The sequence below is a fragment of the Mercenaria mercenaria genome, chromosome 9 (genome assembly GCF_021730395.1).
Source record: "Mercenaria mercenaria strain notata chromosome 9, MADL_Memer_1, whole genome shotgun sequence".
Taxonomy (NCBI): Eukaryota; Metazoa; Mollusca; class Bivalvia; order Venerida; family Veneridae; genus Mercenaria; species Mercenaria mercenaria.
Genome location: NC_069369.1, coordinates 80,504,014 through 80,517,662, shown reverse-complemented (window position 1 = coordinate 80,517,662; position 13,649 = coordinate 80,504,014). Strand labels below are relative to the sequence as shown.

The 13,649-nt window shown below is 36.0% G+C and overlaps 1 protein-coding gene across 2 annotated transcripts in view; it reads right to left on the bottom strand.

Annotated features, from left to right (window-relative positions):
- The window catches only part of LOC123547579 (histone-lysine N-methyltransferase NSD2-like), a 74,142-nt gene that overhangs the window by 21,434 nt on the left and 39,059 nt on the right, over positions 1-13,649 (bottom strand). For both annotated transcript variants that reach the window (XM_045334783.2, XM_045334784.2), the window contains exons 6-7: positions 10,468-10,679; positions 219-365 (exon numbers count right to left, since the gene is read on the bottom strand). In XM_045334783.2, the coding sequence (XP_045190718.2) occupies positions 219-365; positions 10,468-10,679 (359 nt within the window). The remainder of the gene's footprint in view (positions 1-218; positions 366-10,467; positions 10,680-13,649) is intronic.

Genomic DNA, 13,649 nt, shown 5'->3' with positions numbered 1-13,649 from the left:
TTGGAGAAGACAAAAAATTACTTTGCTCTTTGCTCCAAAGGGAAATAAAAATCCTGATGTTAAGTCAATTTTAAAACAAAAACTTATAATTTAAAAGACAAATTGTTTGCCAAGAAAATGCCTGCAAACCGCTCCTGCTATAGAAGGCAAAACGCTGGTTCTTCAAATGTACTCATAATAGAAGCAATAGCCTACAGTAACTCGTTCACATTTCATACCTTATCATCCTGCTCTATTTCTGCTGTAGAATTTTCTGGTTTTTCCTCAGTTTTCACAGATGTTTCTCCATCTCCTGCTGCCTCCGTCACATCAGGAGCCTCAGCCATAACTTTACTTGGGCGTCCACGCCTCTTTTTATGCTCTGACTGAAAATAGTAAAAGAAATATTGGTTGCTCTATTACAAGACCTAGCTTAAAATGCACATCTGACCATATCATTTTTTTACAAATATATCTATATATTACAACAGAAACTTCAACAATGCACAAGTTACTCTCAGTACAAAAGGACTTTACAATCAGAGATGACTGTAATCACCTCAATTAATATGAAACTACCACAAAATACAAATTTATGAGATATTTTTGCCATACGAAGGTCAACAAGAGCTCCGCCAAGCGGGGCAATATACGCCCGAAGGGTTACATCATAGGATGGGAGCAAAATTTAAAGAACTTGACTGTTGTAGCCCAAAGGACTGGAACACAAAAGGAAAACTTTAAAAAACAAATCTAAGTCCACAAAAAAAAAAAAATTCAAGGTCCACAAGAAAAAAAATCCTTATCAGGTACAGGTATGTAAAAATACACCTAAAAACTGGAGGTACCATCCATCTTGTACCACAGAAAAGTGGTCTCGATTTTTCCATACGGCCAATAATAAAAAGTTTCAAAATAACCTATTTATAGTAATATAAAAGGGAAGTAATTCAAAAAAAATTATTGTAAGTGAACAAAAAAGAGATCTTCCGAATAAAAACAAGAGCACTGCAATGCAGAGCAATATACACAAAGCAAAGTCATATATGACCTTTGACCCTTAAGTGTGACCTTGACCTTGCAGTGAGTCATCCGGAACATGTGCTCTGCACGTCGTCTCAGTGTGGTGAACATTTCTGCCAAGTTTCTTTGAAATCCTTCCAGTAGTTCAAGAGTTACAGAGCGGATACGAATCAAACTGATATGACTTTTGACCCCTAAGTGTGACCTTGACCTTGAAGTGAGTCATCCTGAACATGTGCTCTGAATGTCATCTTGGTGTGGTGAACATTTGTGTCAAGTTTCTTTGAAATCCTTCAAGTGGTTCAAGAGTTACAAAGCGCACACATAACAAACTCATATGACCTTTGACCCCCAAGTGTGACCTTGACCTCGAAGCGAGACATCCAAAACATGCGCTCTGCACGTCGTCTTGATGTGGTGAACATTTGAGTCAAGTTTCCTTGAAATCCTTCAAGGGTTTTAAGAGTTACAGAGCGACATGAAATTGCTAACGGACAGACGGACACCAGCGTCATAATACGTCCCTTCGGGCGTATAAAAACGCACTTTCAGATTATGTAATATTTTTAAATCTTGAAAAAGAATAATTGCTATCCAATTTTTTTTTTATAATTTATGTGCAAAAATGGTCATTTACAGTCAGGGCTTCGGAAATTTGCCGGTTTGTCGGTTTTGGACCGATTTTTGACTTTTCAGACCGATTCGTGAAGTGAAAAAACGAAAAAAATCGGTCCCGTAAAAATGGATTAAAGTATAAATTTCGGTCTCAGGGTTCATACAGCCAGACTGACAAAAAATTCAAGGGGTTTTCAAGGACTTTTATTACCTTTTCAAGGATAAGCAAAAAATTGAACAAGCACTTATTACACACGAAATGACTGGCTTACAGTTGGTGAACACTTCTTACATTCAAAATGTGATATAAGTTTTTCTATAAAGTTCCAATTTGCAATTGATCAACACTTTTTCACACACAAAATGACTGACAAACAATTGATCAACACTTCTTACATCAACAGCGACTTATCATGTCATACAAGATCAAGTTTTAGGTGCCTCTGGCTGCTGGGGGCAAAGGTGGAATAGTAAACACATCAAGAGTGGCCGTGGGTGACTCTCGATCAGGTACATTTTTCTTGTGCTTCTCAGACTTGACGTGCGATTTCAGCACCGATTCACCCGTTGAACTAATGTCAATAACTTTGTTACAATATTTGCACATGGCTTTCCGTTTGTTTGCGTGCTCGACCAGCCATGGATAGGATACAAGCCACTTTTTGTTGAAAATACACGACATTTCTTCAATATCGGTAGCGGAAATGGTGTCCGTAATTTTTACACGTCGTAATTTTCCTAGTCCCAGTCTGTTTAAAACCCGTATCGTACGGTACACATACGTTATGTAGACATAAAACATGGCGATGCGTACATATAACAAAGCGTCTTTTACGATTTATTTTTATTAAGCTGACCAAAATTTCTGAAGAAGAAAATTCAAGGACTTTTATCATAAAATCAAGCACTTTTCAAGCAGTTTTCAAGGTAAGAAACAAATTCAAGGAGTTTTAGGGAGGTTTTTGCAAATTCAAGCTTTTTTCATCTAGCAGCTTGAAATTCAAGGAGTTTTCAAATCTGTGCGAACCCTGGGTCTGATATCTCAATACACGATCACCTGCCAAGCAGGAAATTGTTGGTCGCACCCTCAGATAATCAATAAACGTGTCATTCGGTCTGATTGTCACTTTGATAATTGGTCCGTAATTAGCATGTGACGCAATCAGCGCTCGCGCCGCACATCCTTTAATGTTAGCAGACAGCCGACTGCCATGTATTAAACATTTTTGACTGGTTTCCAAATGTTTCTGACTGGATCCAAATCATTTCGACGGGGATCCACTTCTTTTATTTAGAATCCGACGGATGGTTTATTTAAAAAGGTTATGTTTGATCACGGGTAAAAAACAAATGGTCACTGCATTTAATCATGTACATTATAGGTCTTTGATTTAAAAAGACATCGCACGGAAAACCGATAAAAATTTTTTTTATTATTACTTGATTTGAAAAAATTACATGATTCATTTGTTGGGGCTCCAGTTGAAACAAGTGCAGAAAATCGTCTTTGAAACCCGACTGTACAAAAAAGAAAAAGAAAAAAATGGACCGGCAAACATGAATGATAAAGAAAACTGAAGTGGCGCTGTTTATCAAATCGGTCTTTTAAAAAACGTTTCAGAATGAAATTTTGTTTACATCAGAAGAGAACATATAACTTATTATATGTAGTTGCTTACTGGAGTACAACGTAAGTGAAATGAAATATGCGTAGCCAACCCGCGTGACCTTTTGGTACTGTACATGCGGGAAATTCGATCTCAGCGTTCACATAACATACACATTCGGTCCGCGGCAGAGTATTCTTAAAATACTGAGGCTGTTTAGCAGAGAATATGTGTCGTGTAATTCACTTTGACGCATTGTATTTTATAGAATTCCGTCAAAGAATTAGGAAACATCACAAAGTATCTGCCGTGTATACGGTACCGAAGTCGCGTGCGTTGGCTTTTAGACTAGTTACGTACACGGTGTCAATGCCGGCAATTTTATCCCTGCAGGAAAGCAGGAAAAACATCTAAATTTAAACAAAGTAACGATCACACATAACACTGAAACACTGTCTTCATTGTATGGTAACTCGCGGTGACCGGTAACTTAGTTTTAATGCATGACATGCTTATTTCTTTACTCTATCACGTTTTACAAAATATGTAATATTGGGAATGCGGTGGGTGGGGTAGCGCCGATGTCACGATTTTCGTTTCGGACCGATTGAGTTATCAAAATTTCCGGAGCCCTGTTTACAGTCAATCTCCACTATAATCACATTTTAATACAAAATCAAACATTGCAAACACTGGACCTCACCTACACATGTGCTGGTCACATGTAACAGATAAACTTAATATTGAAACATTGTAAACTACCATCTGTGAGATAATTCTCATAGATAATAATATTGCCAAACTAATATCAAACATCAAATAGTCCGAAACTAGTCAGATTATAAAACGAGAGCTGTCGAAGGACAGCTCGACTATTCAACAGCCTTGTCAATTGATTGAATATCAAAGTCAAACAAAAGTGCAAGAATGTCACAATATACGCCCGTCACAGCAAATTTCTTTACTCTAGCACCTGTATTTGCAAATGGAATTTTAATTTTGTGGTTGTATAGTAATAACTGTAAGTGTTTTGTTTTTCTTAGTCCACAAAAAAATTCCTTACCAGGTAGAGATACCTTAAAATACACCTAAAATTGGAAAGTAACATCTATGTTGTACCACAGAAAAGTGGTCTTGGTTTTTCCCTACGGTCAATTATAAAAAAGTTACAATATAAGTTATTTATAGTAACAACTAAGGGAAGTTAATCTAAAAAAAAAAAAAAAAAAAAAAAAAAAAAAAAAAAAAATTGGAAGTCCTCATAAAAATCTTTACCCGGTAGAGACTGGTCAAAATACACCTCAAAATTGGAAGTAGCATGCATGTTGTACTACAGAAAAGTGGTCTTGATTTTTTACTACGACTAGTAATGAAAAAGTTACAATATAAGCTTTTTATAGTAACAACAAAAGGAGGTAATTCTAAAGAAGGGAACTGCGTATGACACTTCGTCTCATGATGGTGTATAATTGTGTCAAGTTACATCAAAATCCCTCCATGCATGAAGAAATGCTTCGGACAAAGTCATTCTTGTATCTGACCTTTGGCCTCTAAGTGTGACCTTGACCTTAGACCTAGGGACCTGGTTCTTGCGTATGACACTACGTCTCGTGGTGGTGAACATTTGTGCCAAGTTATATCAAAATCCCTCTATGCATGAAGAAGAAATGCTCTGGACAAGGTTTTCATTCTTGTATCCTTTGACCTCTAAGTGTGACCTTGACCTTAGACTTAGAGACCTGGTTCTTGCGCATGACACTCCGCCTCATGGTGATGAACATTTGTGCCAAGTTATATCAAAATCCCTCTATGCATGAAGAAGAAAATGCTCTGGACAAAGTTTTCATTCTTGTATCCTTTGACCTCTAAGTGTGACCTTGACCTTAGACCTAGGGACCTGGTTCTTGCGCATGACACTCCTTCTCATGATGATGAACAATTGTGCCAACTTTCATCAAAATCCCTCTATGCATGAAGAAGATATGCTCCGGACAAAGACATTCTTGAATTTGACCTTTGACCTCTAAGTGTGACCTTGACCTTAGACATAGGTACCTGGTTCTTGCGCATGACACTCCGTCTCATGATGGTGAACAACTGTGCCAAGTTTCATCAAAATCCCTTCATGCATGTAGAAGATATGCTCCGGACAAAGTCTGTGGACGCCGCCCGCCCGCCCACCAGGGGCGTTCCCATAATACGTCCCGTTTTTCAAATGGGCGTATAAAAAGGGGCATAATTTTATAAAATTGCAAAACAGGGTTATGGAACCTGTAATATGCATATCAGCTCATGACAATTGATAATTGTGTGAAGTTTCAATCCATTCCCATTAGTGGGTACTGAGATACCAGCTTACATACAAAAACTTAACCAAAAACTGCCAAGTCGAAAAAGGGGCATAATTTTGTAAAATGCAAAGTAAAGTAACGGAACCTGTGCACTGCATGTCAGATCATCACAGTGAACAAGTGTGTGATGTTTCAATCCATTCCCATTACTGGGTACTGAGATACCAGCTTAGATATAAAACCTTAACCTTAAATTTCTAAGTCGAAAAAGGGGCAAAATTTCGTAAACAAGAGGGCCAAGATGGCCCTAGGTCGCTCACCTGAGAAACACACCATAACAGTGTAAACATGTTTGACCTAGAGATTTCATGGAAATAAATATTCTGACCAATTTTCATTAAGATTGGACCAAAAATGTGGTCTCTTATGTAAACAAGAATTTCCTTCAATTTGACCTAGTGACCTAGTTTTTGAGCAAAGATGACCTACATTCAAATCTGACCTAGATTTGATCAAGGCAATCATTCTGACTAAATTTCATCAACCTCAATTGAAAAATACAGCCTCTATCGCATACAAAAAGTTTTTCTTTGATTTGTCCTAGCGACATAGTTTTTGAACCCAGATGACCCATATTCAAACTTGACCTTAATTTCATCAAGGCTATCATTCTGACCAAATTTCATAAAGATCGATTGAAAAATACAGTCTCTACTGCATACACAAGGTTTTTCTTTGATTTGACCTAGTGACCTAGTTTTTGACCACAGATGACCCATATTCTAACTTGACCTAGATTTCATCAAGGCAATCATTCTGACTAAATTTTATGAATATCCAGTGTAAAATGTAGCCCCTATTGCGTAAACAAGGTTTTTCTTTAATTTGACCGGGTGACCTAGTTTTTGACCTAGATGACCCATATTCAAACTCCACCTAGATTTCATATAGGCAAACATTCTGATTAAATTTCTTGAAGATCCGATGTAAAATGCAGCCCCTATTGCATACACAAGGTTTTTCTTTGATTTGACATAGTGACCTAGTGTTTGATCCCAGATGACCCATATTTGAACTTGACCTAGATTTTATCAAGGCAATCATTCTGACCAAAATTCATGAAGACCAATTGAACAAGAGGATCATGATGACCCTGAATCGCTCACCTGAGTAATATGAGCCACATGTTTCAAATGGCAAACTGATGCTAAAATATAAGAAAGTAGGTCAGTAGGTCACATCCATGGTAACTGGAAGTCAGTTTTAAGATCGGTATGCAAAACTGTACATGTCATCCAAATTTCAAGGCTGTATCTCAAAAAACAAGAAAGTAGGTCAGTAGGTCAAGGTTACAGTAAGGTGACCCGTAATCACCTGGGTACAACAGGTAAATATAATCAAACAGTCTAGGAAATATGATCTGATAATTTTTGAAGTATTTTTCCCTATATAACTCATATAACCAGTGTTCGAAATTCACGGTAGTCCGACAGCCCGTGGCTACCAAATTTCAGCTCGGGCTACCGATTTTCCACAGGTACAAGCCCGACTGGGCTACCGAATTTTTCTCATTTGTTTAAAAAAAAAACATGCTAATTAAACGAGTACTGCATCGTGATTTTCCAGACTGAGAAACGCTTATGGAATTATTGGTTTTTGCACTCTTGCGGTTGACAATCAAACACAGTGTCAAAGACGTAACCGCAGCGCTAATTGGCTGAATACAATCATCTCTAGCGTAACGGATAATTTGATTAGCTTTCACACTTCTCACGAAAATCTCACAAGTACCTGCAGTAGGTGGAGCTTAAATTATGCTATCAGCATGTGTGTAATGTGTATTCAGCACTCGGTATTACATCTTTAAAATTGTCAACAGTCCGAGTTGCAGTAATTGGCGAGTGCGGGTCCTAAAAAATCGGGCATAACAGTTTAGATTTTGTTTTGGCAAGGAGTGTCATGTCCGATGCTTTTGGACTCTGACGATGCTGATCTGGACTGGAGTATTTCGAGTTAAAATTTTTCAAAAACATGGCAAACATGTACTGGCTGTATGTCTTTTTTATTACTTCAAACATGCATATAGAGATGTCTGTAAAACAAAATGTTATATGGTGCAAAAATTATGTATTTTAAGGTGTTAAAGTTCGGGCTAGTGAAATTGGTGCCGGGCTTGGAAATTTTTTAATCTGGTAGCCCGAACGGGCTATTGGATTCAAATCTGAATTTCGTACACTGTATAACAAGTGACCACCAGGGCGGGGCCTCTTTTCACCCGAGGGGCATAATTTGAACAATCCTGTTCGAGGTCCACTAGGCACGATACATACCAAATATCAAAGGCCTAGGCCTTGAACTTTCAGACAAGAAGATTTTTTTTTTTCCCTATATAAGTCTATGTTAAACTTGGGACCCCCGGGGCAGGGCCTCTTTTCACCCCAGGGTAATAATTTGAACAATTTTGGTAGAGGACCACAAGGCAATGCAAGACACCAAATATCAAAAGCCTAGGCCTTGCAGTTTCAGACAAGAAGATTTTTAAAGTTTTCTCCTATATAAAACTTGGGACCCCCGATGCGGGGCCTCTTTTCACCCCAGGGGCACGATTTGAACAATCTTCATAGAGGAACACAAGGCAATGCTACATACAAAATATCGAAGGCCTAGGTCTTGTAGTTTCAGACAAAGAAGATTTTTGAAGTTTTTTCCTATATAAGTCTATGTAAAACTTGAGGGGCCTCTTTTCACCCCAGGGTAATAATTTGAACAATTTTGGTAGAGGACCACAAGGCAATGCTGCATACCAAATATCAACGGTCTAGGTACTGTGGTATTAGACAAGAAGATTTTAAAAGTTTTTTCCTATATATATAAGTCTATGTAAAACTTGTGACCCCCGGGGCGGGTCCTCTTTTCACCCCAGGGGCACAATTTGAATAATCTTGATAGAGGACCATAAGATGATGTCACATGCTAAATATCAAGGCTCTACGTCTTGCGGTTTTGGACAAGAAGATTTTTAAAGTTTTTCCTTTCGGTTGCCATGGCAACCAGAGTTCTGCATGGAATTCAATTCTTTGAACAATTTTGAAAGGGGACCATCCAAGGATCATTCCTGTGAAGTTTGGTGAAATTCTGCCCAGTGGTTTTCAAGAAGATTTTTTTAGAAAATGTTGACGGACACATGACAGACATTGAGTGGTCACAAAAGCTCACCATGAACCTTTAGCTGAGGTAAGCTAAAAAATCAGCCTCTATCGCATACACAAGTGTTTTCTTTGATTTGATCTAGTGACCTAGTTTTGACCCTGATGACCCATTTTCGAACTTGGACTAGATTTCATCAAGGTTATCATTCTGACAAAATTTCATGAAGAACAGTTGAAAAATACAGCCTCTATCGCATACACAAGCTAAATGTTGACTGACGACAGACAGACAGACAGACGCCAGACATCAAGCGATCACAAAAACTCACCTGAGCACTGCTCAGGTGAGCTAACAAGAGCTGTCCGTAAGACAGCGCGCTCAACTTTTCTCAGTATTTGACTCTTGAATTTGAGCTTTGCCAGTAAAAAAAAAAATCCAAGTTAAAAAGGGGCATAACTCTGTTAAAATTCAAATTATAGTTATGTGAATTGTGTCTCCTGGTGTAGACTTTGATAGTAAATAACTATTTTGAGTTTCAAGTCAAAAGCTTTAATAGTAACAGAGATATTTGACTTTATCAAAAATTTCAATAAAAAAAAATCTAAGTTAAAAGGGGCATAATTCTGTCAAAATTCAAATCAGAGTTATGGGGATTGTTTCTCCTGGTGTAGACTTTGATGGTAAATAAATATTTTAAGTTTCAAGTCAAAAGCTTTGATAGTAACTGAGATATTTGGCTTTATCAAAAACTTTAACTAAAAATTCTAAGTTAAAAAGGGGCATAATTCTGTCAAAATTCAAACCAGAGTTATAGGAATTGTGTCTCCTGGTGTAGATTTTGATAGTAAATAACTATTTTGAGTTTCAAGTCAAAAGCTTTAATAGAAACAGAGATATATGACTTTATCAAAAATTTTAACAGAATTTCTAAGTTAAAAAGGGGCATAATTCTGTCAAAATTCAATTCAGTGTTATGGGGATTGTTTCTCCTGGTGTAGACTTTAATAGTAAATAAGTATTTTAAGTTTCAAGTCAATAGCTTTGATAGTAACAGAGATATTTGACTTTATCAAAAACTTTAACCAAAAATTCTAAGTTAAAAAGGGGCATAATTCTGTCAAAATTCAAATCAGAGTTATGGGGATTGTTTCTCCTGGTGTAGACTTTGATAGTAAATAACTATTTTAAGTTTCAAGTCAATAGCTTTGATAGTAACAGAGATATTTGACTTTATCAAAAACTTTAACCAACGCAGACGCCGACGCCGGGGCGAGTGCAATAGCTCTACATTTTCTTCGAAAAGTCGAGCTAAAAAGCAAAATAGAGTTATGGAACCTGTGTATTGTAAGTCAGTTTATCACAGTGAATAAGTGTGTGAAGTTTTAATCCATTCCCAATAATGGTTACTGAGATACTAGCTTACTTACAAAAAAACTTAATCAAATCGGGACGCTGACGCATGGGTGAGTCCAATAGCTCTACCTATTCTTTGAATAGTTGAGCTAAAAATCCAGCTATTGACTCTCAGTGTTTGGTCATGTGTTTTCGTTCTTTTTGTATGGTTTAATGTCAAACATTATTAATATTGTTCTTTACCTCTAATAATGATGGAAACTAAATATTACAAAGTAATTCCAGCTTTTAGTAAGTGTAGGTGTACCCTTGGTGCCCACCCGGGCATTACTTCAAGCATGAGCTGGCACTGGGAAAAGACCAGTAGTTTTAAGGCATGTAATTCAAAGTAGTGACCTTAACCATTCAGACCACTACAAATATACAATAAGAAATGGTTGCTATGCTACCTTAGATTCAGTTTGTTCAGCTGGAACGTTTGGTGTTGAAGGTGTGTCAACTGAAGTACGAGATTTCTTCACTTTGCCTTCTGGTTTAACAGGTGCTGGTTTCTTTCTGGAAATGACTTCATCCACAGCTTTATTGTCCTCCTCTGCCTCTATAACTTTCTGTGATGGTTTACGTTTCCTGCCTCCGCCAGGTGACATTTCTTGACTGAGATCTGAATAATACAGAGATCTGAATAATACAGTTGAGGCTTTAATATAAAATTTGAATTGTGAAATAATGTCTACGGCATTTTACATAACAGTGTAACATATACAGTTGACATTGTTAACTTGAATTTGACGGGACCAGCAAAATTTGATCGAGTGATCGGTTGTTCGCGCCATCGAACAAAAATCATTATACAGGGATTTTTCTGGGACCTGACGACGAGTACGAGAGAAGGGTGGTGTACGAATTATCCGAGTTTGAGTTAACGAAGTTTGACTGTATACAGTAAATCTCACTGACAGAAAAGAAGTATCTACAACTCTTTATTCTGTTTTTATAAACAAGGTTTTGCTAGCAAGTCCTGATTAGGAAAACTGGTACAAAGGTGTCCTTTTTAGTGGTACATTTATACTTGCCAATTTTGTACCACGGCAAAGCCAAGATAAATGGGCACTTTCGTATTCCCCTGTGTTATATGTTGATTTCTGACAACATTTAAGGAATACAGTATCAACTTATTCGTTTTTAAAAAGATATTTGTTAGGGCTTTCTGGTGATGTATGGTTTATCATACTTTTGTTCAGTATTTTTCTGTTTACAAGGGTTGGAGTGTCGAAAAATGGCTCATTTTTAATCGTTATGCTGTTGCACGAAAAATTCATTACTTTTTGACCATTTATTTAATTACTATTTTAGTTTGTTACAGTTTTTATTTCAAGTTTTCAAACTTCAACTGACATTCAGGTAAGACATATTTTTTACAGATTTGAAATTGGTCCGAAAATATTCAAGATATTTGTAAGTAACTAAATCCATCACTTCGTTATGCATTGATGGTTTTTACCTGCTCTGTTTCTACAAAGGGAATACCAAAGTTATTCTTTGAACTGGCAGATATAATCATTATAATCATGAAAAAGAAACACATTTGCCAGCATCTAAAAGCAAGATATTGATTTGCAGTACATTATTTTCTGAAAAATGATAGCTGAATCTTGACATTTTTATGTAGAGTCCGTAGCCCCATTTTCAACAGTGTACCACTTGCACAAAAACAAGAGCAATATAAAAATGAACCTTTGATTATTTTCGGGTTATCCTACATACTAATTACAGAAAAGACATTTCTTCAGAGAAGAAGCAGAAAAAAGTTTTGAACAAAAAATGGTTGTCCGTAGCCCTGTAGAGTCCGTAGCCCCACCATGTTCATGCAACTAAATCAGAATTTTTTATGCAATAATCATATCTTATACTAATATTTTTTCTCATTTATGATATAACAAAAGAGCTTCATTCTTTCAAACATCTAAGATGTTGATAGTAAACAGTATAATAGGAAAAAAAATAATTGTAATAAATTAATTATATTTTTGCCAATTTCCAGCACTTATCTTACAGATCTAATGCATATTGATGTTTGTTTAGTATCATAAAATACAGTTTAGGATACACTGTATCAGACTTATAATAAAAATTGCATTAACAAAGTATTTATATATTGATAATAAATACAAGTTAAAATGTTATACAAGGGGCCTACGGACTCTACACTTCCATAACGAGTCCCGTTTCTGTTACATTTTCCAGTCTATTTCCAGATAATGTAAAGAAACAAACATATCAAACATGAGACCTGTAACAAGGAACCAAATAGCTGAAGAAAGCAATTTTTTGCATAATTTTGTGTACTGTTGACTGAAGCAGGGATGAAACATATTGTGTAGAGTCCGTAGCCCTATATTAGTCTATGTTTTAAATATGCAACCATTCTATATTTGAATTCAGGAACTTCTTTTCTAGGTTTAAACATGTTTTATTTAAGAAATATTTATAGCAAAACAGTGCTTTATCACTATTTATACAAGATGGGCGGTTATACGTCGAACATATTAATTTTACGAGGGCACAGCCCAAGTGAAATTATTTCGGACGACGTATAACCGCCCGAGTTTATAAATAGTGATATTGATAAAGCACTGTTTTTGCTATAAATTATTTCGATTCTAATAATTTTTTTATTGTAAAAATTATATCAAATATAATCATATTGGAACTGTTTCTTCGTGCAAGCATGGCGCCAAAAGTAGGTCTTTGTTTATACACGCCAGGACCGGAAATGGTAATAAGTCTTGCGGTAGAGTTCAATTCGGATGAACATTATTGTGAATTATTCAGCAAAGCGAATAACTAAGTATGTTTGTAAATTAATCAACACATTTGTGCAATGTGGCATTTTGTTTAAAACATATTATTAAATAAAATATTTCATGACATTTGAAAGTGCTATTTCTTGATGGGTACACGGTGCTAAATATCACATTGACGAGACGTCAACATAATATCGTTGTGATGATTAAAGCATTGTTAGTCATATTAGAATGTGATTAATCTTCCTGTTGAAACCAAAAGTGAGGTACACTGACACATTTCAATGATTTGTTCATGTTCTTCTTATGATGAAACAGTTTGTTCACTTGTGTCTTTACAAAGTTTAAATAATCAAAATGCAAAAAAGAAAAAAAGAAATAAAATAAAATTGTTAGTTAATAATGCTCTTAAATGATCTAAGAATTATAAGACTATCAGAAAATATCACTAATTCTAGAAACTGACTATGAAATATTATACTGCAGCAACTATTTTACTAGTAACCATACATGGATGTAGAGTCCGTAGGCCTTGATATCAATTTGTATTGGGTTCTGTTTCAGAAAAGTGTTTAAAGTTATTATCTGAAACCTTTAGTTCAGTTTATATACATATTTCTTAATAGGTTTCAAGGAAGCTTGCCATACTCTTCTTAGTTTTCTGTTCAGAATGTAAGCTGGAAGGCAGTGCATATTGTCTCATTTGATGGTACTTTGAAATCCAGCTCTGGATATATTATGAAATTCATAAAATCAACTTTATATTCCATAAAGCAATATTGAAAACATCTTAATGCAACTATTTAACTTATTTTCAACACTATGAA